We start from the raw sequence: 24,558 nt of genomic DNA on the forward strand, positions 1-24,558 counted from the left end.
ACGGCCCCATAGTCCTTCATTGCTGAAGACAGTGTATTATTCGTCATTGAGGTCTGTTGTTATTCTCACTGTGTCAAGTCACTCCTAGTTACCTTGGAAGTCTTTAAACCTGGCAGCTCGTGCCTCCTCCTCCTCACTGAACAGCCTCTCTTCAGTATGTGGACAGCTAAGAAGGAGAGAGGTGTGGATAAGATGTGGAGACAGGTGAACACACGTATTCAGGAGAACATGTGCATGCAACATTGTTGCGTCTCCTTGTTAAATGGAGTTTACCTCTCAACAGCTTGCCGTATTTGGCTCATCCAGGCGTTTCTCTCCTCCTTGGAGGTGGTGTGGATCTCGTACATCTCTGGCTCGCTGGAGGAGGCACAGATGAGGAACATGGCCTTCTCCTCGTGAGCCACCTCCCTGACAATCAGCTTCTGGAGAGAGATCACTGGCGGCTTGTTGTCCTACAATGGAGAGAGAGAGAGAGAGAGAGAGAGATCATTCGTCGGCTGTGTAAACAGATCAACTGATTTTAAGTCATGAATTGAAATATTCTGAACTGAAATGGGAGTGAAAAGATTTCATCGACTGTGGGGAAAATTCATTCTCATTTACCATTCAATCATATTAATTTATGATGCACACACACACTGCAGAAGTTGTCATGCAACACATAATGGCATATACTGTAGAGGTACACTACTCACCACTGTAGCAAACACATATCTCTGGTCCTTCTCTTGCAGCAAGAGCACCACATCGGACAACAGCACTGCCAGAATTTCTAGTACAGGGGTGGAAATTAGAAATAGCCTTTACTACACAATGTAAACATTTTTTTAATTATTGAAATAAAATAGTATGACACATTATATCTACTATACGTTAGGCATTATGCATTGCTTTTAGCAATGACAATGGAAATGGCAATGTCTAGTGAAAATGTCTCCCTAATCAAGAGTACTTGAACTTGAATGCCAGTCTTTACCCTTTACATACTACATAAGACTAGTTCATAAACACACTACCGGACAATACAAAAAGTGTCTGAGGGCAGATTCACGCTGAGTCCGTTTGAATAAAACTGTTCCCAAATACGATTGCCTGGTCACCGCTGGCCATGATTCACATTGGCCTTGATTCATTTCTTCCACACCAGAGTACACTTCATTCAACTGTATTCAATGTTTTCACATTGCAGCGATCCGTATCCATGTACACTTCAATCGGGCCAGAGACTACCTCCATGTGGTCCCGGGACCGGTTGGGTGATCCGCTCCCGGTACGCAGCATTCACACTACCACAACATCTGCCAAGTGTATATATAGTACCTTTGAGTCTACCAGAGGCAGCCTTCCAGTTGACTGTGCCCTCATGCAGGAGCCACCTCCTGCCCTGCGCCAGGTCCTCCCTGCGGCACACGCGGCCATCTTTGAACTTGCCCAGCACCTTGGGCTCCATCTTGTTGTGGATGTCCCGCAGTCGAGAGGCCTTCTCGTAGATATTGACCAGTGCGTCCACCCGGACGATGGTGTCTTTGATCAGACCCAGCGCCCGTGTCAGCTCCTCATGTTCCTCAGTACCGGCTAGAGACACAACGCACGCCCACACAACTTAGATGGAGCAAAACACCGTCACTGATGCCACCCCCGAAGCAAGTTATAATTACTAAATGAATGAGACAGCAATACTCTACTTTAATTTTCATCATTATCCATTCACAGCTGGGAGTTATTTAGCAAAGGCTACCTTCACTTGCTGTGTAGCTTAGCTGTCATGAAACACAAAGATTATGACGAAAGTAAAAGGATTTGAGAATGTGTGCAGCACACTTTACCTTCAGTGTTTTGTAGAATGCGCTCCACTAGCACTGGATACTTGGTGATGCGCTGCGTCACCAGCAGAATACACTCAGTCACTCCTAACCTCCGCACAATGGACAGATTGTTGAGTTTCTGACAGGTAAGAACAGAAGAGAACCGTATTTTAGAATATGAAACGTTTTGTCTCAGAGAGTGGATTTCAAATGAAAGCAGAAGAATGCCAAATGCTCACTCGTATGAGGTGCTGGAACTTCTTGTTGTTCTGCAGCTGTTCTTTGTAGTAGCTGACAGCCTCAGTGTGGTGGCTACAGAAATCTCCGTAGCACTCCTTCATCCTGTCTCCTATATCACCTGAGAACTGGAGAACAAATACAACAGTCACCTCTGATGGCCAGAAGGCTCATTATTCTGTTCGCACAACCTAGGGTGGCATGGGTGTCATGTTGGGTATGTATATAAATAATCTTGTACAGTGTCCTTGGCTTATGCATGTGTATGTGTGAGTGAATATTTCTGCATGCACAATGTGTGCTTGGTGGACCCTACTACGGTCAGTACCTGTGTGATCAGTATATCGGCCAGTCTATTGATAGAGTAGTTCCTGTCATTGGGTGACAGAAGGCTCTCCCGCCGTCGTTCTTTGAGGCGGGACAGGAAGTTGGTGTGGAGTTCCAGGAGTTTTTCCAGCCGAGGGAAGAGACAGTCCAGCCTGCCTGGGTCCATCTGCAGGTTCTCCTTCAGCTCCTGGATGTACACTCGCAACATGATCTTCAGGGTCCTCACGTGGTGCATCTCTGTCTGCATCAGTTCTATACCGAGGAACAGAAGCATTATTACTGCTTCTATTGTTTGGGTACAGGCTTTAGTTTAGACATACTATTAGTCCGACTGTCATTAGACCGACAACCTACCTTGAACCCGAACCTAACCCTAACCAACAAGCACGGGAGCAGCACATGTGCGACCGCATGTCAGTCTGTTGGTGTGTCGAATCTGCGTGTGCATCCCCTATTATTTTAGAGGCAGGCAATGGACTAGGGTCTCTGTCCTCACAAACTCAATGGTCAATACTGTATTCTATTTAGAGCTGCAGCCATATTATCGTACATGAACATTACATTAGAGTTGGGCAGTTGGGCCTTTTTTGGCAAATGTTTAACCTTTGGACTGTAGTCAGTTAAACGCGGTTAACAATCTATGACATCATATCAATAAATAAAGTTGCAGTCCTGTGTGTGGGCAGTTTAAATAGGACCTACCTGTAAAACATCAGTGTGACATACATTAGGTCCATCTCCATCTGAAATGTTTTCTTCTCTTCAAATGTTTTATGAACAATTATATCATTAATATTCTGTTAATATTTTATATATTTTTGATTTGTTAATGTCGGTTATTAAGTCCTTAAAAGTTAGTGACCATTTAACTGTCCCATCTCTAATGTACATTTGTTGCATGTTCTCCACGGTATGTTTGAAATTTGAATTATGTAAGTCAATAATTTCTCTGGCTATTTTCAGCTTGACTATTCGACTCAACCTATGCTTAAAAAAAAAAAGACAAGAATGAGGGAAAATGTGTCCATAGATTTGGCTCCCACATGATGTGACATGGGGTATTCTGAAGAATTCCTGTAGTCAAAGTTTCTCATTTCAACAGTCACTATTGCACTAGTATTGCAGCAACAGAGAAAGCCCTCCCCTACCGGCTTCCTACCAACAAAGAACAAACAAAGCCAATTTTATTGTATTGTGTCATTAAATTACGTTGAGCACCTACTGTATGTACAGTAGAACTCTGCTATGCATGTCAGAGGAAAGGCTAGTGGGTGACGTGAGAGCAGGTATGTTACTGCTATTTTAATGTACTGTAGGCACGTATGGTCATATCACATTCTCTGAACTAGGCTCATCATGAGACCTCTAGAAGGCTAACGGCAACAACCAGATAATGTAGCCTTTTCCCACCAATCATTCTTCTTCCTATTTAGTCATTATGCCAATTCCCAACTTTCCCCACACACACACACACACGTCACTGCTAAACCCTACAGTTGGTCATGTGGGAGGGTCGTGGGAGCACGTCTCCTGTGACACACATGACGTTGTCAGCCACTTCTCTTCTCTTGACAGTGAGGAGTGAACACATGCACATGCATAGACTCACCGTATATCACGTCCTGTCTCTTCACCATTTCTTTAGTGAGTTTCTTCACATACTGCTGGTCGACCTCCATACTCCAGGACTCAGCTTCCAGGTCCTGAGCGTCTGAATCCAGATCAGCTCGCACTGCTGCATAGTGAACATCTGCAGGAAAGAACCAAGGCGTCAGCAACCATGATAGACAACTGCAGTGATCGAATCTATTGAACCCTAATCCGTCTACAAGTACGAGAGTATCTTTTCTGTTCCTCCAGTAGTGGTACAGGCTCCAGTTGGCATAAATAACAAGTTGGACACATGTGGATCTGGGAGACCCAGAGATCAAATGGGGGTCCGGTGGCCTATTGCATATCAAACTGGGGGTCCTTGAAATTAAAAAGTTTGAGAATCTCTGGCATAAGCATATCTTCCTGAGACCCAGCATTAGTTTTTGTACATTTTCTCGAATAATATACTCTATTCTGAGTCCTGTCCTGGAACGAATTGAGGAGCGATAGCCCCGCTATTCACTTCAATGGAAGTTGCTTAGTGGCGTTTTGAAGCCAGGTTTTGAAGGGGGGTAGGAGTTGCGCGTCATCATACCAAAACCTAACTCACGGAAGACAGTTGACTGGCCCTTAAGTAGGCAGGCTACCCGCTGCTATATTATTATTATTATTATAATAGCTCAACATAATGATATATCATTGACCTAAATGGCGTTATATCAACAATGATAGTATGATTAAAAAAAGGTTAGGCTTATGTCTTTTTCAGAAATGTTGCACGTTTAACTAAAGTTTTCCACATGTCCAGAGTGACGCATTACTTTACCTGGGTAACATCATCTTCTGATACTTGACTGTTTTGACAATAATAACCCTGTACCGTCACCGTGTAGTGTTTTGTTTCATTAGCGCGATAGTCTACCAGCATGTGCACTTAAGCCTCTCCAGCTGATCCAAAATGCCGCAGCTCGCTTGGTCTTCAACCAGCCAAAATTCTCACATGTCTCCCCCCTGCTCCGCTCCCTCCATTGGCTCCCGGTCGCTGCCCGCACAGAATACAAAACTCTGATGCTGGCATTCAAAGCAACCAAAGGTATGGCTCCCCCATATCTTGCAAGTATGATTGAACCCTACAAACCCTCCCGCGCACTCAGATCAGCTAACGCAGGGAAGCTGGAAGTACCCTCACTAAAAACGCCGGGACAACGCTCCACACGTCCCAAACTCTTCTCCCTTCTGGCTCCAAAACTGTGGAATGCACTTCCCATGGCAGTCAGAACTGCAGCATCACTCCCAATCTTCCGCCGTAGTCTGAAAACCCACCTTTTCAGACTCCATCATGGCCCATAGCACTTACTCTACCCTAGATAGCACTTCTGTAGACTTAGATAGCATTTGAAACAGACTTATAGCATGTTATGTAGACAGCACTAGAATTGCATTGTATGTAGTATGTAGTCATAGCACGCCATAGTACATATGTATAGCATAGTAGTATATATGTATAGTTTATATGTATAAGTTTCATTATATAGATATTCCACTGTTACTTTCTTAGCTTACGCATGTTTCATGATAAATGTTTTTATGTGATGTATTCCCATGCTTTTGTTCTTGCTTAATGTAAGTCGCTCTGGATTAAGAGCGTCTGCTAAATGCCTAAATTGTAGTAATAGTCTACAGCTTGTTGTTGCCTCTGGCTTAGCGGATACGGCTTCACGTTGCAGCGTTCAGACTATTGGTTTTATCTCCCATTGGCTTAGAGGCGCTAGAGGCAGCCAGCCAATCATGAATAAGTGTCCACTATGTCCTCACTAGTCTCAACATTGAGACTGAATATAAATTTTACAATATTATTGAGAATCTTGGAGATCTGATCTGCTGACTGCTGCTGCACGGTACAGTAGCTCTTTCATAAAAAGGGTGAGTCTAATAATATTACAACATGCCTTGTAACACAGAGAGGCTGACTGGGTACTATGTTGCATATTATTTGCCTGCTGCCCTCTCCCCCACACACACACACACTCCAGCTTAATGAGACAGTATAAGGTGACCTGTGACTCCCACATACATTCTCCTCCCTCTCTAAAAGAGACAGGGAGGAGAGTTCTTATTTTTTACTAGAGGAGAAGACAGGACAGGAGAGGAGAGCCCAACTGATTGAGGATCTGTGGGGCCGATGCTAAGATTAATGAGTGTCAAGGATATTGAAGTCTATGTTCGTAAATTATGAGACATCTCATATGTAAGCTAAGACAAACATTTGCCCTGCTCATTATTACTGTGGAAAAATGTACTGCATACTATAAGAACCCATCTGGTCGCTATAAAAAAAACAAATAAACCTCACAGCTTTGAGAGCATGCTTCACAGTTTGCAAATATGCTAAACCAGTGGTCCCCAAACTTTTCAAGTTAGTCAAATTAGTAAAAATAGCAGATCTACAATCGGCTATTTTCACTACTTGTTAAGGCCTGGACTGGGATGGTTGAAGATAACATTCTTCATCATGAAATGGAGTTGATGAAACAGTTAACATATATTAATTTAATTGCATCAAATGTCAAGCCAAGCAAGGCTGCTGGGGACAACTTAGCTCAAGTATTCAACTACCGTATTCATTACCAACTACATAACCCAGACAGTGAACTCACCCTCTACAATAATGGACTCTGTGGTGGAAGGAGCGATGGAAACGGTGTCTTCGTTGAAGCGTTTTAAGCGGTTGGTGTCGGTCTCATCCATCTCCCCGAGCAGAGACCTGAGGGAAGACAACCATATGTCCAGAGTAAATCAGAATCAGGTTTACATAAGTTAAAAAATAAAAATGTAAGTGTGTGAAATTCGTTTTCGTGCAGGTTCTATCGCTGTATACTGTAGTCAAATTCTACTAATTCCTTACTTCAGTCAAATTCTACCATTTCCTTCTGTCTCACTTTTTATTTATTCTCTATTTCTCTTCCGCACTCTTCCGCACACAAATTTAAGATACGACTTTAAGATGAGTGCCACTAGACATCTTCACTTGGTATGACTGAGTCCCATGTATATTCTATCAATAAATATAATAGTATAAATGTACAAGCCATCACCAGTTAATATATGCATCTATTGGAAATTAATATATATTACTATACTATATACTATATATATAATAATATATTACTATCAAGAGAATATTAGACTGATTTACAGTATGAATACAGTGTCAGTCAGCCTTAATATCTCAAAAGGAGGAGAAAACAAAAGAAGATCAACGTCATTAGATAAAACATTAAGAAAGGTCAGGTCAAAATGGGTTAAGTCTATGTAATAAAAATCAATAAAAACAGTGGAATGGTGAGACAGGTGGTGTGCAACGTCCCCCTTGCGTATTAGAAGTGAAATATTCCTTTAAGAACAATGATAGAGCAAACGGCTGAGGTACTGACCCTGAGCTGCTGTGGTTGTTACGGTGATGGTGGCTGCAGCTGGACGATGTGCCCGGCAGTGCTGCGGTGGTAGTCGTGGCGGTGGTGGGGAGGCTGGAGACGTGTGCGGTGGTGGGCTGAGTGCAGGCTGCCCGCGGCGTGAGGGTCATGCCTGGGGTGCGAGGCGAACCCGGGGGGCCATTCACGGCCTGGGCTGACGCCGGGTCGCTCTGGTCCCGCTTCTTGTTCCGCTCTCTCGCTACTAGGGATGGAATACGACAGATGGATGAGGGAAGAAAACGAGAGGGGCAGTTAGACGAGGAGGAGGTGAAACGAGGGGACAGGAAGGAGCGATGAGCAGATGACCAGTGAGGAGAAGAGGACGACGACGAGGAGGATTTCCGTCCATGGTGTGACCCAGGCCTCCCATACTTCACTAGCCAGGACCGGGGGAAGGATCCCAAGAAGCGGCAGGTGGCGAGGTCACGGTGCATTAACACGCGAGCCCCCAGATTGTTGTAGGACGAGCTGAAGGAGGAAGAGGTGGATGATCTTCTGGACACTCTAGGGGTGCGACCACTGCCCTTGCTTACCGCACCCTCCATTCTTATACTATCAGTCAAGTGCAGTATAATGAATAGTAGAACTATGACAAAGACAGAGATAGCCGTATATCTGTGAGAGCAGTAGGCTTCGGTCCTAATCAGAGCAAGGCTGGGACCAGATGGGATGCAGGAGAGTCCGGGCTGCAGCTGCAGGTGATGCTGTGTGCCAAACAGTGCACAGTGGACACACAGCAGATTTATAGCATCAGTAGACCCGCCCATGTGCCTGATGATCTCATCTGGTACCTTCTAGAATCTAACAGCATGCGTGACATGTACTTCAATGTTCTCATCTCTTCTCTGTCTGCACATCATCACCCCCCCCCCCCCAGTTGTTTTTTCCTGACACTCAGTACAGAACATTACAGGATTCAGCAGGAGGTAAGGGCACAGGAGGTAAGGGCACAGGAGGTAAGGGCAGGAGGTAATACCAGCAGTACAAAATACTGCTGGTATTACCAATATACTAAGATTATAAGCACATGTACATTTGATGATGCTCTTGAATCTCCTGCTGCATTGTCTGAAGCAAGCCAAACTAAAATAAGTTTTACTCTTAATCTCTTTAATATCCAGGACTCAGGAGTGTATTCAATTTCATGGATGCATCTTAATCTTATAAGTATTACTCATGTACACTGGAGTTGCACACACACACACACACACACACACACACACACACACACACACACACACAGACTTCAAGCCAGCCATCCCCCTTTCTGTCAATGATATAAGTAAATAAGTCTTGTGTGTGCATGTACACTTTAATTTACTGTATATACACTATATGCATGTGCTCACCAAGGTTGGGAGAGGCTGTTGATGACGTCCTTTGCGGGGAATTTCTCTGTAGAGGACAAAAAGGACAGCATTGATTGGAAGGTATTCTTTCGAACGGAAAATAATGAGAATTATAGTATAAAATCAATTGGCATAACTGTTTTACTTTTCACAGTACTGCAATAATCAGTCCCAGCAACATGGATGAACAAGCAACTTATAATGCCTCTGAACACTAACCACACAATCTATTATAGTGCTTCTCAACAACGTGGCACCATGGCTCTCAGCAACACTGGTTTTATATGTTTGATTGTTTTTTAACTCTGACATCAGCTGAGCTACAATGCTGAGACAAGGACATATACTACATGACAGCAAGGCCTAATTATTTGAGATAATTATTTATATATATATATTCAATGCCAAAAACACAATTAAATTGTTAATCGCAATACTTTGTGTGAATATTAATCATCAAGTAATCTTTCATGATCGTGACAGCCCTAATGACTAATGGTGTTATTGAATTTGACAGTCATGACACTACTTAAGAAATGGTAGGGACTGAGGGAAAGGAAGAAATAAAACGTGTTAGCTACAGTATGTTACATTCTATGCTGTTGTTTTTCTGACCTTGTTCCTTGTGCTGCTGCAGTCACCCAGCAGAGTCCTGCAGCTCTTGTGAACATTCACTGCACAATCTGAAAGCCAGCAAAAATGGTAAATTCAGACTTTACTGTACAAGATCCGTTGTCCATCCAGAGACCATACGCATAGTGGACAAGTCAGGAATAGAGCCCAACGGGTCATTATTTTACGTCATTGATTACATCGGTATCGACAAATACAGTATGCAGCTGTTATTTCCTGATTTGTAACCACTTTCAACATGGCATCTATTTTTGGGAATGTCATTTTCAAAAATATCTATCTACAATCAAAGGCACAAGCTTTTTTTTACATTTTGTAATAGGGCTTAAACTGGTTAAATAAAATCAAAAGTTAACAGGTTTGCTTTGGCCGGAGACCCCAAGGTCCCCGGGTGGTCCCTGGGGAGTCCCGGGGCGTCCCGGGGAGTCCCCGGGTGGTCCCGGGTGGTCCCTGGGGAGTCCCGGGGAGTCCCCGGGGAGTCCCGGGTGGTCCCCGGGTGGTCCCCGGAACATCCAAACATCCAGGAACTCGCCCAAGGGGCCGGGCCGATTCCGGCCCCACGTCCGAAAAGGTTGAGAAATGAGAGTTACCATGTGAGGGTCCCTCTACTGTACCCTCTACTGAACTGTACTGTCTGTCACTGTACACCCGAAATCATCATATATACAGTTAATATGTGTGTGTGTGTGTGTGTGTGTGTGTGTGTGAGGTTGCACACAGGTGGTGAAAAACAACCGTGCTGTTTTCAAACAAGATAATCAGAAAAAGACCTCAGTCTCGTCAAGCTCACGAAGTCTGAGGCGCCCCACTGGCTCACTCGGCGAGAGCAAATACAACATAAATAAGGCTATAGTCCTTCCAGCAGCTGGCCTGGCTGTGTTCTAAATCTCAACCGAGACCTTTGCTTGAATTATGCCCTTCTCCCGGCTTTCTTTCTCACTATCAATAACAAGGAAATAAAAGTTATTTTGGTCTACATATTTGGCTCAGGTAGCCTAAGCCCTAGACCAAACAATAGAAAAACCCAATCCATTCAGCCTTGGGTGGTTTACCAACATCTAATTTGTCTACTTTCACTAGCACAACTACAGTACATACAAGCACATACATTGTGTGCTTTCAAATATAACAATGGGACCAGCATAAACAGCTGATAGGGGGGAGAATATATTTGGCAACTGATAAATGTAAAAAGATAATTGGTAGTATTTTTTCTGTCAGACTGACTAGCTAATAGAGCTGTCAGAACGAATTTCTTAATATGAATGAAATTCGAAAATGAAAACAAATATATATATTATAGTCTATAATGAGCTAAAATTCATTATGTAAATATTCTAATATTAAAAATAATAAAGCAATGAAATTCTAATGAGATTATAGAGGTGAACTGACAGCCCTACTACGTAGCTAATTCTCACTCTTTCTGACCACAGTTGTGGTCATGCGTCAAGGCCATGTTCTGTCTGGCAAACAATTCAGGGAACCATAGCAACCAGTCATCCCTCCACTCTCTAAGGGCTATCGCTCTCCCTTGGCTCATGATACAAATTATCTTCTCTTCTCGCTATACATGCCCCCCACCCCCATCTAACGTCTAGTGACTTAGAGGCTGGCCTATTTCAAACACCTTTGCCTAACACAGCCATTAGAGAGACATATATACCCCCTTGAGTAGAGTATAGTTGGTCAATAACCAGTGATTTGTGAAGAAAGTGTGCGTGAGTTCTTCTGTTTTTCAGTCAGTCTGTCTTTAAACATTCATTTGCACATCTCCTAGCAACTCCATGTTTCCCCGGTGTGTGTGTGTGTGTGTGTGTGTGTGTGTGTGTGTGTGACCATACATGAAGCAGAACACGTGGCTGTGGTAATTGTATAACTCTCCAGGTTACATGGGCTGCTCACAAAAGGTGCTGCAGCTCATGATGAACAATACAATGCAAACATGTCTGATACTAGCAGCTTCTACGGTTCAGCTGCCAGAAGTGTTGCCAACCGTCCCTTGAAATATGGAATCGTCGATATTGGCCTACTCCAGCTACTTCCATCTCAAAGTAATCCATCGCCATTTCTCTCTGTAGAGTAGACTCAAACATTTGTTGCTATTCTTTCCATCTATTTCACCTATGAACTGGATGTCATCATGTAGTCAGAGTGCACCCTGCATACAAATTGAATGATCCAATCAGATGGGATCTTGCACGATGTAAACATTACAACCAACTATAAAGGTCACCTCCATGGAGCACATACAGTATCCCTGCCAGGCTAGGTTGCCTAACAAGGACTGTTCTAAGTTGTGGTTGCAGCCGCCAGGAGCCGAGGAAGCTGCGTGGGTAAATAGCTTTTGGAGGTGCACTCTACAGAGGTCGGTCATTGTGGGTATATCAGTTCCCAGGCGCTTAGCTCAACCGTCTGGGCACCTAGGCTGCTAAGCCAGCCTGACGGTGTGCCCCGGGTTTGACTCCCGATCCAGACGGCCTTTGCCGTGTGTCATCCCCCCATATCTCTCCCCATTTCCTGTCAGTCTACTTTCAACTTATCAATAAAGGCAGAAAAGAAAAAGAAAAAGAGATGGCCCGATACTGTATCGGGAAAATATCGGATCGGCCCTTATTTGTCATATGCCAGTCTAACCAGCGATCCGACACAGGGGTAAGGGGTTGACACTATGTCTATGGCAGGTAAATAAAATGTTGGGACATGTGGAGTTTGCTTTGGAATTGCCCAAACTGCAAGTGCACATTTGAGTGAGGAGTCTGCTATAAACACAACACGAGATATATCAGCTAGATAGCTATAAACACAATGTGAGATCACGACACTGGTATCGGTATTCTATTCAGTAACACTGAAATTGAGGTATCAGGATCGGAAGCAAAAAAGGTGTATCGGGACATCCCATATATATATATATACTATTCATTTTCAAGGTCCGTGTACAGTAAGAGTTGACCCAATTTGGCTCCAAACAGACAAGAATCGACTTTTAGGTAGGCCTATATTTATTTTTCTCCCAAAAAGGAACAATCAATAGTCTGTCCACGAGTATGTACAGTGCTAGAAACAACAAAAATTAAGAATAAAAACAAAGGAAGAAAAGAACCCAAACGGTTAAGAACTATAGCAGCCTAGACCATTCCATAAAGGGCCCTGGGGGCAGCTCTCCCTCATGGATGTTACCCGTGTACCAGCCTTAATCTAACTGATTCTCTGTACCTGCAGCATCCAATGATCCTACCACAAGGCACAGAATCAAATTAGCAACCAATTACTGTAGGTTTTCTAAACCTAAACCAGTGATGTAAATAGTTGTTTCACAAATTGCAGCATTTAACTCCCACTTCATTTTATGTGGTTATATTCATGTAGAAAACGAAGAAATTATTATTATAACTAAAGCTAGCAAAATAAACTAGAATAAAATCTCTGCTAAACACTCACAAAGATGTTTTAAGGTTAAATTCAACTACAACTTAGGGTGAAAACTCAATGACAATTTAAACATTGTGCATAAAGCACAGAGTATTAGAGTAACACCCCTCTCCTCCACAGAACTTGGCAGCTAGCTAGTATCTACTAAAGAGGATTGCCACCAGCAATGCAGGAGAGACATATGTGAATCAATTAACACTTGCAGCAGTCCTTGCATGTTACATACAGTTGTCAGATGTATCCATGTGTCATGTAAACCATAGGGTACAGGCTGCCCTGTGACAGCTCCACCTCTTCACCACAGTCAGAATAGTATACTTTAGTCTGTGTTACAGTATATTAGTCCCTTAGACTCAAGCAAATCATAGGATTTGCTTGAGTCTCCATAAGCAACCATAAGGATCCATAAGCAACCATGACGACCATATATGGAGTTCCGGGTTGAACTAACATAATGCCAGAGTGTATGACATGTCCATGAATCACTCACTCTTTGAGTAACCATGGCGATCTAACATGGTCAACTCTAGTTGATCTCCATATTACGGAGATCAAACGTGCACTGATGTCACATTAAATGCACATAATGGAGATCAACATGCGTGCACTGAGGTCAGACAACAGAAACAGTCAAATGCACATTAACAGAAACCATGTATTATTAGATTAGATGTCATTTTAGTTTAATCACAATATATATACACACACACACACACACACACACACACACACACACACACACACACACACACACACACACACACACACACACACACACACACACACACACACACACACACACACACACACACACACACACACACACACACACACACACACCAATTCTCAAGACTCATTCACTGTGGTTATGATGTTTGGCAGTGGCAAAGTGAGTGACGAGCAAGTGGATCTAAAGCTGTAGCAGATGATTCAGGACTGACAGGTTTACAGTTTTTATTTAAGCAATAAGCCACGAGAGGTCTCAGGTTACCGGGTATTTTACAATGGCTGGGGGCGTAGGCAGACCCGAGGCGCAGCCGAGGGTCTTCTACCTTCCCAGCCAATTGTAAAATACCCGGTAAGCTGGGGCCTCGAGTGGCTTATTGCATTTCTAAAACGGTTACAAACATATAGCAATATTAACCTAATAAAACTATTGAATTCACAAAAGTAGCTACGCTTTGCGCCACCAGAGCGAGCCACATCACTTCCTTGTTGTGCTCTAGGCTATGTGACGGGAGAATAGCGCTTGATGTCTTTAGGGGGCTGCCTGGAGCCACACATTCACAGTCATATGAGCCGGGCGGTGCTTAGACGCCCGCATGGCAGTGGTTTGTAAGGCAATCAAGCGCTCCCCTTCCCCAGTATAGCTACAGAGATGTGGAATCAGCTGCGAATTATATAAAGTGATTGAAGGTGTGGGTTACTGGGTTATCGGTGAAATTTACACCAGTCACGTGACGGTAACCAGTCAATCAGAATCAAGTATTGGGACCAACCGTTTTAGAATTAATTTTTTACTTGCACCAATGACTCAGGTTGAGTTTGTGGGTGATACTGGACACGCACGCCCCACACTCTGCTTCATAACTTCGAGGTCACATCCAGTTCATGTTGGTTAGTTAATCATCAACCGCTACAGCACAACGCCACACCCAACACCTGCTATGTGGTAGCTAGTTTACCTCACAGGATGCTGACCTGTGGCAGACAGTGTACAGTGAGTACAATAGTTAGTACACTATGAATCAATGAACTGTTCTTGAGACCAGCATAATGACTACTGTGCTATTTAGCACAAAAACAGGGGTTTCACTTCGCTTCCAAGCACACCTGTCTTCGATTCACTGCAAGTGTGAGAATGCAATCGCATCAAATAAAGAGAGAGAGAGATAGAGAGTGAGATCCAGTCCCTGACAACACACTGGACTGTGGGACACTGCATCCACTTCCACATTACCCTATAATTTTAACACCATAGATTTCACTGTGTAGTTTATTAATTGAACACATTGATAAAGTTCCTTGCTGCGTTTCCAATTGCTGCGGATGACAGTGTGAAGGCAAACGCAGCAAATTAAATATGCAAGAATGATCCATTCACATCAAGTCTATCAAAGTAGAGGTGAGAATGCAACCCAATAAAGTACATTTCTGGTGTAACTTACTATACTATAGCATAAGTAAGTATGAGTAAGGCTTGGGCCGTATCAAGGTATTCTGGTAAAAAAGGGTATTTAGAAATCCCAGAGATATGATTTTTCTCCTCTTCTATTAAACGTATATATTATGGTCAGAATCATTAAAATATTCACCACAACTTTATCTTGAGATGACTTCTTCCAACTACAAGAGCAGTTTATATTCAACTGCCAGTCTGCCAAACCCATCATCCACACATAATCTCCATATTTAGCCCTACCCACTGTCAGTGCAGCAACAAGTGTCATCGGGTTCACAAGCAAAAGCGGGGTATGCTGAAATTGTGAATGTATGAAGTAGGTCACTTACACTCAGCAAGACTTGTAGGCTAATTGAATTGTACATTGGACACACCACATTGAAGGATAGACAATTACGTCATCATACATGATTTCTATCAGCAAGCAGCTCAGCTAATGTTTTTTCTTACCTCCACTTAAACAAAACTTGAATAGCAATCTATTCAAGTTTTGTTTAGGCAGACGAAAAAAGAAAAAGAATAGGCTACCACTACACTTCCACTTGATATAAAATGTTCAAGGTGTCACCTATGAATAGACAACAAGATTGTACATCTAGGACCTGTAGTTGTGGAGTTATAACTGACCAGGCAAAAATACACTATCAACCCCAGCGAAATGTCCCAGGTGGAGGTGTGGGGGAGAGAGAGAGATTGTGAGTGAGTGAGGGAGTATACTAGATAGTCAGAGTTATTTTACAGAGGCTGACCACATTACTGAAATCATAGCTAGAGATCAGGATAAGTAGTTTGTGTAGTGTTCATTAAATTGGCTACAGAATGACATGATACACATGGACATATGGCCTAACGGCCATGCTACACTAAGCGTGTGCGCACAAACAAACGCACCAGTTCCAGTTCCATTTCATTTCTCCATGTGTGGGGCTTGCGTATCCACATACGCGCACGCGCGCTCGGCCATTCTAAATAACATTCTCATCACTTGTGTACATGTAGCCAACACATCTGCATATGAATAGCATCTATTTGGTTTGATTTTATTGTATTAGACAAAACAAGTTACATCATGTTCATCTAGGAAGAGTCAAGGATATATACACATACACAATATTGAAAATAGGCAACAAGAAGTTATATAATAAGGTGGAGTGCTAGTGGGTGACATCGAGTCTGAACTTAAGAGTTTCCAGTCTGTGGCAGAAAATGGGGAGTGAGTCATGCAGTTCTGACTGAGAGATAGAACTACAGTTCAGCTTCATTAGTTAAGAGATAATAACATGCAATTCTACTTTAGGTAAGTAAGGTGCATTAGAACTGGCCTATATCCCAAACATGGAACATGACAAAAATAAGACAAACAAAACTTGGTTGTGAATCACCGAACTGTGCTACCGACCCCAAAAAGAAGGAATGTGTGGGATTGTGTTCTCTTTTGAGTCTGACCACACCAAAGTTTACTGGAATAACACAACCAGATATCAGGATATCAAAGCATGCAGTGAAATAAAAATAACTTTAAGGTTATGCTACCTTTTCTAAACGGATACTTAGCCTCTTGAATTAAGAAAGGGCAAGTCATGCTTCTCCCCTGTAAATGTTAAAAACACAAAGCAATAAAAAAAAGTTAAAAAACATGAAACACTGTCATTTTTAAAAAGGTATTAAACAACAATAGTCTAGCAAACAGTTTGTTTTTCTATATTGTGTTCTATATTATGTTAATAACATAACCAATGCTTTGTGCAGTGGAGTGGATAGTAATTACTGTAACCGTGCATGAGACAGAGGATCTAACATCAGGTTAGACAGCAGCCTACTTCTCAACAATTACCCCAGCATCATTCAGCCAGACAGCCAAGGTCTACAAAGTCTGGTTAATGGTGCCACCATGTAAACTCAACCAACTAACATCAGCACACAGTATCATGTCACCGTATCAGCTAGACATAGCAATGCATTGCACACCAACACAACCTTTTTGTGTGTAATGATTTAGAGAATAGCAACAAACAAGAAATATTAGGCAAGTCTGTTTGACTTAAGGAGAAATCCACGGTAAACACATGTACCCTGAATTGGCCTATAATAATCCTGTCCCAACATACCCTCACCCCTCCCACAGCAAAATGCAGATAGATTGCTAGTTGTCTTTATTCTAATGCAGGTATTTTATTTGTATTTTTATCGACGAATCCTCTATTAACAGTGTCCTGGCTGGTACTCACACATGTTTTATTGTCACCCTCGAGCTGACGTTCATACAGAACCCAGGCATGGGAACTTTCCTGCTGGGTTCTGAACGGCAGCTCAAGTGTGACAAACGGTGCATGTGAGCAGACCATTTAATAGACGATTTGTGGGGAAATAAATTGTTTGGAGCTACTAAAGTACCTGCATTAGAATGAAGACAGCTAGCTTGCTACCATTCTAGCTTCATTTTAATGTGGGAGCCACTGGGAGGGGTGAGGAAAATGGAGAACAGCATCTATGAAACAATTCAAGGGCAACATGCATGTTGGGACACGAATCACACGATTATATAGGCTGATTCAAGGTACATTTTCAAGGTACGTGTTTTGGTGTGGATCTCTCCTTTAAAACCAAGTAACAACTAGACAAACTATAGCCTATAATGCTGTGACCAAACAAGAGTTGTGAAAGCAGGTCACAATTGTTTTGGTGTCACTGCCATCTCACATAGCAGCAGCCAACCACAGACCTCCCCACCTTCCAGTGTATGTGTATACATGTACTCAACTACACATGTCGCACGCACATAGGCCTAACTCACTGAGAACCTGTAATAAACTAGAAATCCTAAATGGATCAACGTGAGTGCTGGTATTTCTTCCTATATATAGACTAACTCACTGAGAACCTGTAATAATGTAGAAATCCTAAACGGATCGAGTCCTGGTATTCGTTTGAGACAAATACAGAACAAAAACACAAACACTTGAAGCAAACTCTGAAGCAGCCAGCTAGCCAACCTATGACATCACCCAGTGTAACTGGAGTACCTGGGGAATGGGAGGCATGCTGTTTAATCAATGGAGGTCAAAACATCTCCACCCGTCACGTTTCCCAGAAGTAAGGACTATACATAAACCAGTTGTCTTGAGATGTTTTCTCATAACATGATAATCTGTAAAAGGGTTGAATGAAACTCAAGTAAGTGAATGTTTATGGAATCAGGAACATAAACACAAAGGCAAATACATCCATTGCAATTTGTAAAAGAAATGTTATAATCTAAACCTCATTCTTCCTGTACTTTACATCTCTACAACATTTCCGCTCTGTTGCATGTGATATTGATGGAACTACCCGTATGTCCTAACTCCCATGTAGCTCGTCCAAACCCCCTGACTACTCATCAAGATAGGTGTTAAAAGAAGCACACCTACAGTTACAGTACCAGTACTACCTACCAATGCCTAAATTGAGGGGTAGGTAGGTAATAAAGCCTAAGGTGAAGGTCAAATAGTCAGTAGTGGTGAAGTAGGTAGGCAGAAAGCCAAATCTGGCAAAGTGAACAGCCAGAGCCGCTGCCAGGGAGGGAGGCAACTCAGGCAAGGCAGTGATGCGTGGACAAGCTGTGCTAACGCGGTGAGACGGGCAAGACCCCGAGTCACTGGAGTGGACAGTTATGCACTGGCAGACCTGCCAAGCACAATTAGCACCATGTGACCCAGTCTGAGAGCTCTGAACACATAGGTGAAGAGAGAGAGGCATGGTCACCTCATAGTCTAGGTCATTCCTATTGCCTGGTGACTTTGCACCACCAGTCTGGTATGGTATATGGGATCACCTGATCAGCAATGGAATTACAAGAATTCCAGGAAGATTTCAATGAAGGCCTGTTTTTACATTACCAGTGGTTCTGTAGTTTAGTAATACCCACCACCAGGCTGCCAATGTCCAATATATCAGTTCAATATAAAAAGGCAGCTCAAACTCCACCTGTGGCTGTGAATAACTACAGGCTAACAAACAGAGTATACATGATGAGACTGACTATTTGATTTGGATTTAAATTGGGGTTTCTGGAATTTTTGGAGATAGCCTTGATTGGTCTGCGTTATCTCAACTAAAATGGCTTGCAAGTTAGTTTGTAAGTAAGCACTTGTTGAGCCTGCTATAGCAACGTTACAATAAGAATAAATGGCATGAATCTGTTACAAGTGGCTAAGGAATAACGCATTGAAGCGGACGAGGCGAGAATGACACATCATAAATACAGACAAATGCAGCGATGTAACTCTTTAGTTAAGTTAATTATCGACTGTCCACTTGCTAGCCTAGCCCAACGTTAGTTAGTTGTTTTGTTGAGAGACAGGCTACGCGGGGTGCAGTCAGTGTTAAAACTAGCAATCCTGCTAAGCTAACTGATGGATTCTAAATGGAAAACAATCACTCAGAACAATACGATATATTATTATTATGACTTATTACTTGCAAGCCGACGTTACAGCCAGGCTGTGTATAGGAGAAAAACAATGAAAACTAGTAGTATACCTATCAACTAACAATAATGTTTGCAATTAGGCTAATTTATTCTTCGTCGCGCGACCCCTTATTAGGGTCGACTAAATTATTTTTTCCAACAGTTAAAAGAGAAAAGAAAGGCATCGACACTTTTCCCCCCTGTTAAAAGTTACTTAATTTATTTTGGTCGAGCGAAAGGGCCGCACGGCGAAGTGTATCAAATGTGTTTTAGCTGGCAGGCTACAGCTAACGGCCAGAAGTCCATTGATCCTAAACAACGGGACGGACTTATTATATATCCACCTGATCCCGCTGGGTGGATATACTACAGTAGAGTAGCTTCTGCTTACCGTTTGGTTCTCACAATCACTCATTTGTAGCTGAAGGAGATCGTGGTCTGACAGGCAAATAAAGACCACTGTAAACTCACTGAGGTCAATCTGGAAAAGTATAATTCCACACAGATTGTAGTTAACGTTGCTCTCCAGTGGGAACAATCTGGCATACAAACGCACGACGCATTCCACAGGCTGCTGCATGATTCCCCCTCAGGGCTTGGTCCAAAATTAAAGGGATACTCACTTGGTTTTATCACAACAACACGCGAGGGTCAGAGTTTGTTGATTTTTTATGACTTTTTACCAACTTCAATACAGCCATAGTTAATGAATAAACAATATTGTCTCTCTGTCTCCATACGTTTGTGCGTTCGTGCGCGCGCGCACACACACACACACACAGTCACACTCACACAAGCAATCTGCTGTCAGAGTGTCACACTGGTTGTGGTTGTTAATGTTTAAAAGACAGCTTGCAGTCTGACTCTGAAGCACACTGGATGTGTGTGAGGCTGTGAGTCCAATTGTTTTGAAATAGACCAGAAGAACGTTGTTTAATAAGCACACTGATCAAAACAGTCATCCATTATTCCCTCCAAGGCCCCACCAGACTGTATGATTTATAACTGTATGTGAGATATTATGGCTTTCGTATCCTATAACAAATTATACTTATTTGAAAGTTAGGCTGTTGTTGCAGGCTGGAGCAGGAAACAACATTAAACTGTTTGAATAAATTCTGCTTTGGTTTTCATCTTGTGTTTGGAAACGGCATGTTCCCAGCTTCCTTAATGATATGTTTACCGCAGGCGAGGGCAAGGAAATATAAATGATATTATATTTACAATAGCTTTATTTCCTTGTCTCCTAGCTATAGTTTGAAACACTGTGGATTGAAATGGACACTATTTAGAGTTCCTCAAAACAGTCTCTGAGGCTACTCAAAGCAGAGAACGTGCCTTCTGGCTTATACAGTCACCACTCACCAGCCTCTGCTAAAGGATCCCCCTTGAGAAAACCACAATGTCAAACCTGCACTTAATTCACTTAATGCAATATCACTGCCTCATACTGATAGCCAAACAATCATTGTCACTCAGTTCATGATGTAGAGCAGTTAAAAGTCATGGAATCTGTACTCTGCTCACTAGACTATAGCCCAAACAAAAACAAACAATGCTATCTTTACATATTGCTGTCAGTATCCACTGAACGGAAGAGAGTACTGTAAAATGAGTAGAAGGGTGTTGAAATGTCCTGTACAGCTTTACTATACTTGTGAAATTTGAATGCATTGCAGTAGGCCTATGTGACTGCTTCTTTAAGCATGTCTTACTTAATGATAAACCATGATGTTTGTAAAGAAACTCAGACTCCCTGACGATGCCATGACATTGATACATTGTGAACAAGGTAAAGAGCAGTGATGCGAGTTAGTGCAGTGTGGAATCATATTATATTATCTTACTTATTATTATTATTATTATTGCTACTACTTGTATTTTCCTGTATCTCCTCCCTATCTCTCATTCTTTCTATTTCTCTCCCCCGACATGGTCGAGGAAGATGGCCGCCCATATAGAGTCGGGTTCTGCTTGACGTTGCTTCCTAAAGGGGGAGTTTTTCGTTACCACTGTTGAAATATTGCTTGCTCGGGGTGGGATCTCTGTCGGTTTTCTGCTCTACATGTAAAGTGTCTTGAGACAACTTGTGATTTGACACTTTAATAAAATTGGATTACCGGTACATTGAAGTGTGTGTGTGTGTGTGTGTGTGTGTGTGTGTGTGTGTGTGTGTTGCATGATGACAGTAAGTGAGACTGTGAAGGAGTTAGCAATTTTTGTAGAAATGGGTGAGTTTGTGAGTGTGATCACAGCAACGTCACCAGCATGTGAACGCAATCATAGGTTTGCATGAATGAACTAGAAAAAGTGCCCCTCGGGAGACAGGTCTCCACCAGGATTGATATTTGGATAAAATGTGAATGACTAATATAAAAAAGAGTGTTGCACATAAATGGGCCTCCTGGTGGCACTCGAAAAGGCAGAATTGAAAAGTGCAGGCCAGATGTTTTCCTTGGGCTGTAGGGAGTGTGCACACAACGTTTTGTGCATACAAAGTTATATGCAGATCAGTGCATGTAAAGACGTGACTTGGCCTGTTATAGCGCCACCATGAGGCTGATTTGAAAAATGTCAAGTGGCATTGCTTCCTCAGCCTAGTGGGAATATGCGTGCACAGTTTCACTGCACTCGGGCCCTGCGTTCATGATTCGCAACATTTAAGACAATCTTAGCCAATCAGTGTAGAATCTTAGAAATCAATCAGACTTGCACTATATTAGTGCAGTGCACTAATATAAACAAATGTGTTTTACAGAAATAGGCCACATGGGGCGCAATAACTGGGAGATGTGGAAAATGCAGGAAAAATGTTTTGCCATGGCCTCTAGGCCTGTCTAGGGAGTGTGCATGCAAAGTAGTACACAGATCGATACAGTTATAGGTACAAAATGGAATTGCCCTGTTATAGCGCCACCATGAGGATGATTTGGAAAAAAATAAGTGCCATGTCGTCCTCGGCATAGTGGAAATGTGCGTGTATAATTTCACGGAAATTGCACAGTGTTTGTGATTTGTGGCATTTTGTTCCAAACGGACCAATCATGCGAGCTTTGGAAGCCAATTTTAGCCAATCAGGATGGAATATGGGAAATAGTGTAGATCCGTGTTGATCACATGACTATGGAGATAATGTATACCGAATTGCGTGATGTATGGATAAAATGTGTACAAGTAATCTACAGAAATGTGTTTTGCCAAAATCGGCCTCATGGTGGCAGACGGTGCCAGAGATTAGCTGGTAACGGATGGACGGACGGACACACACGGACGGACAGACGGAGTCCAAAACATACTCTCTCCCCATGCCTTCGGCCTGGTGGAGACAATTACTCACTCATGCACTGTAAGCCATGCGTGCTCTGCAAAGTCCTGCTGCACAACGAACAGGTGGCATAGCTGGAGAAGGAACCAGGCACCAGCTCATGCCCGTGGCTCCGGGTGCGACACACTTGAGGTTTCTCCTTTGTTTTCTCTTTCTGCTGCTCCTTTTCTTGGTTCTTACCCTGGAAACAAAAAAAAGAGCAAGCAAAGAGATAAGTTATGCATTCTCTTTCACTGCAAAATTCAGTGTCAAAACAATTTGTATTTTTGCAGCACATTATTAATGATTAGCATTGCAGAAACAAATTGTACTGTAGACAGCATGCAACCCAAGGAGTTGCATTGTGCTGTGAAAATAGAGGATCACCGGAAAATTAAATTGGCGAGGAGGCTTTCCCTCTATGATTACTCAGTCTTAAACATGAATAAATGATGATGCTTAGAAACCTATGATAAAACCACTAAAACCATATATACATTGTTGATTAGGGTCTCCTGGACCTAGGGGGTCTATACTTTCTTCCTCTTTTTCTTTCTTTTTGTTTTACCTCTACACCAAATTTCTTTACTGAAAATAGCCCACCTACAAGCTCACAACACATCACAACGTAAGCTTGTTCATCTATTTTTGAGGGGCACGTCTCATATTTGCCATTAACAATGAAAGGAGAAATTAGGTCACAATAGGGATGCTAGGCTAGGGTTCATGTGGTTAAACAATCTACCTGAAAAAGTAGTAAACTAATTGTGCAGTCAGTGACACAGAGCATGGATGGTCCATAGTACCTTATCTTTATTGAAGGAGCCGGTCATCCTGTTTCTCAGTGAGCTGAGAGTTCTCTTCACCTTTGTGCCTCTCTCTAACTTCTCTGCGCGATCTTCCTCTTCCTCGTTCCTAACAGGGGAAAAAAAGATTGAACACACAACTCATACTTACAAACAATAATATCACATGGATCCAGCTAACAATGATTTGAGTCATCATCATCCAGACTTTCCTCTTTATGTCATAATAATAAAGCTGCTTCATGCCAATCACATGCCTTGCCTCACATTTCAGAACGTCTCATAACCGCTCATGTGAGTTCCCATCTGTTTTTTGAGAAGGCTCATCATATGCCTATCAGGATATCACCACGTTCGTGCTGTTGAGGTGCAGTGATGCCAGCCATATGACAGCTACAGAGTGATCACTTCTGCATTGCTGAGAATCATAGGCATAGACAATGCCCATAGAATACTTCCAGCAATGAATGCAATTTCACTGAGTTATATGCACATATGCACCAATGATTAAAATAATAATACAATAAAATGAAAAAGATCAAGTCCTATGAAGTAGCACATAAAAACAGAACTAGAATAGACAGTACCACAGTACCACATGTAGTTATCATATTAAAAACAGACGGATTCACGGATATCCCTTGAATATATCCCTTGAGCTGTGAATCACTGCCAAGTATAATGGGTGGGTGGGGGGCAGTTAGTAACATGTGTAGTTTTCTCTCTATCTCTAAACTGTGTAATGTTCAAAAGATCATTACTCACTCATTAGAGAGGAACTCGTACCAAGTGACACTTCCTGAATCATTGGCCTCTGTTCTGTTGTTCCTCTGCTTGGCACTGTGGAGGACAACCAGATTCAATATTATTTCAGAAGAGTTACTCTGACTCACATCCGTGATAAGTTAACGTTGCCAAATATCTGTCACTTGTGCGTACCAACACAATTGGAAATACTTAATAT

The 24,558-nt window shown here is 42.4% G+C and overlaps 1 protein-coding gene across 5 annotated transcripts in view; it reads right to left on the reverse strand.

Moving 5' to 3' along the window:
- The window catches only part of arhgef18b (rho/rac guanine nucleotide exchange factor (GEF) 18b), a 59,963-nt gene extending 35,575 nt beyond the window's left edge, over positions 1-24,388 (reverse strand). For 3 of the 5 annotated variants that reach the window (XR_013964457.1, XR_013964458.1, XM_080769372.1), the window contains exons 1-15: positions 24,360-24,388; positions 23,595-23,703; positions 22,822-22,990; positions 9,400-9,467; positions 8,785-8,830; positions 7,397-7,637; positions 6,620-6,726; positions 3,979-4,119; positions 2,371-2,621; positions 2,045-2,170; positions 1,827-1,944; positions 1,321-1,575; positions 696-772; positions 274-452; positions 93-166 (exon numbers count right to left, since the gene is read on the reverse strand). Coding sequence is in view for 3 of the 5 variants with exons in the window: in XM_080769372.1 (XP_080625498.1) it covers positions 93-166; positions 274-452; positions 696-772; positions 1,321-1,575; positions 1,827-1,944; positions 2,045-2,170; positions 2,371-2,621; positions 3,979-4,119; positions 6,620-6,726; positions 7,397-7,637; positions 8,785-8,830; positions 9,400-9,467; positions 22,822-22,990; positions 23,595-23,621 (1,879 nt within the window). In the remaining 2 variants the exon portion in view is untranslated. Of the gene's footprint in view, positions 1-92; positions 167-273; positions 453-695; positions 773-1,320; positions 1,576-1,826; positions 1,945-2,044; positions 2,171-2,370; positions 2,622-3,978; positions 4,120-6,619; positions 6,727-7,396; positions 7,638-8,784; positions 8,831-9,399; positions 9,468-19,875; positions 20,016-22,821; positions 22,991-23,594; positions 23,704-24,359 lie in introns of those variants that run through there. The other 2 variants (XM_080769373.1, XM_080769374.1) reach the window with 2 other exon arrangements.
- Positions 24,389-24,558: the final 170 nt, after the last annotated feature.

The sequence above is a fragment of the Protomyctophum bolini genome (genome assembly GCF_963924005.1).
Source record: "Protomyctophum bolini genome assembly, chromosome: 8".
NCBI lineage: Eukaryota > Metazoa > Chordata > Actinopteri > Myctophiformes > Myctophidae > Protomyctophum > Protomyctophum bolini.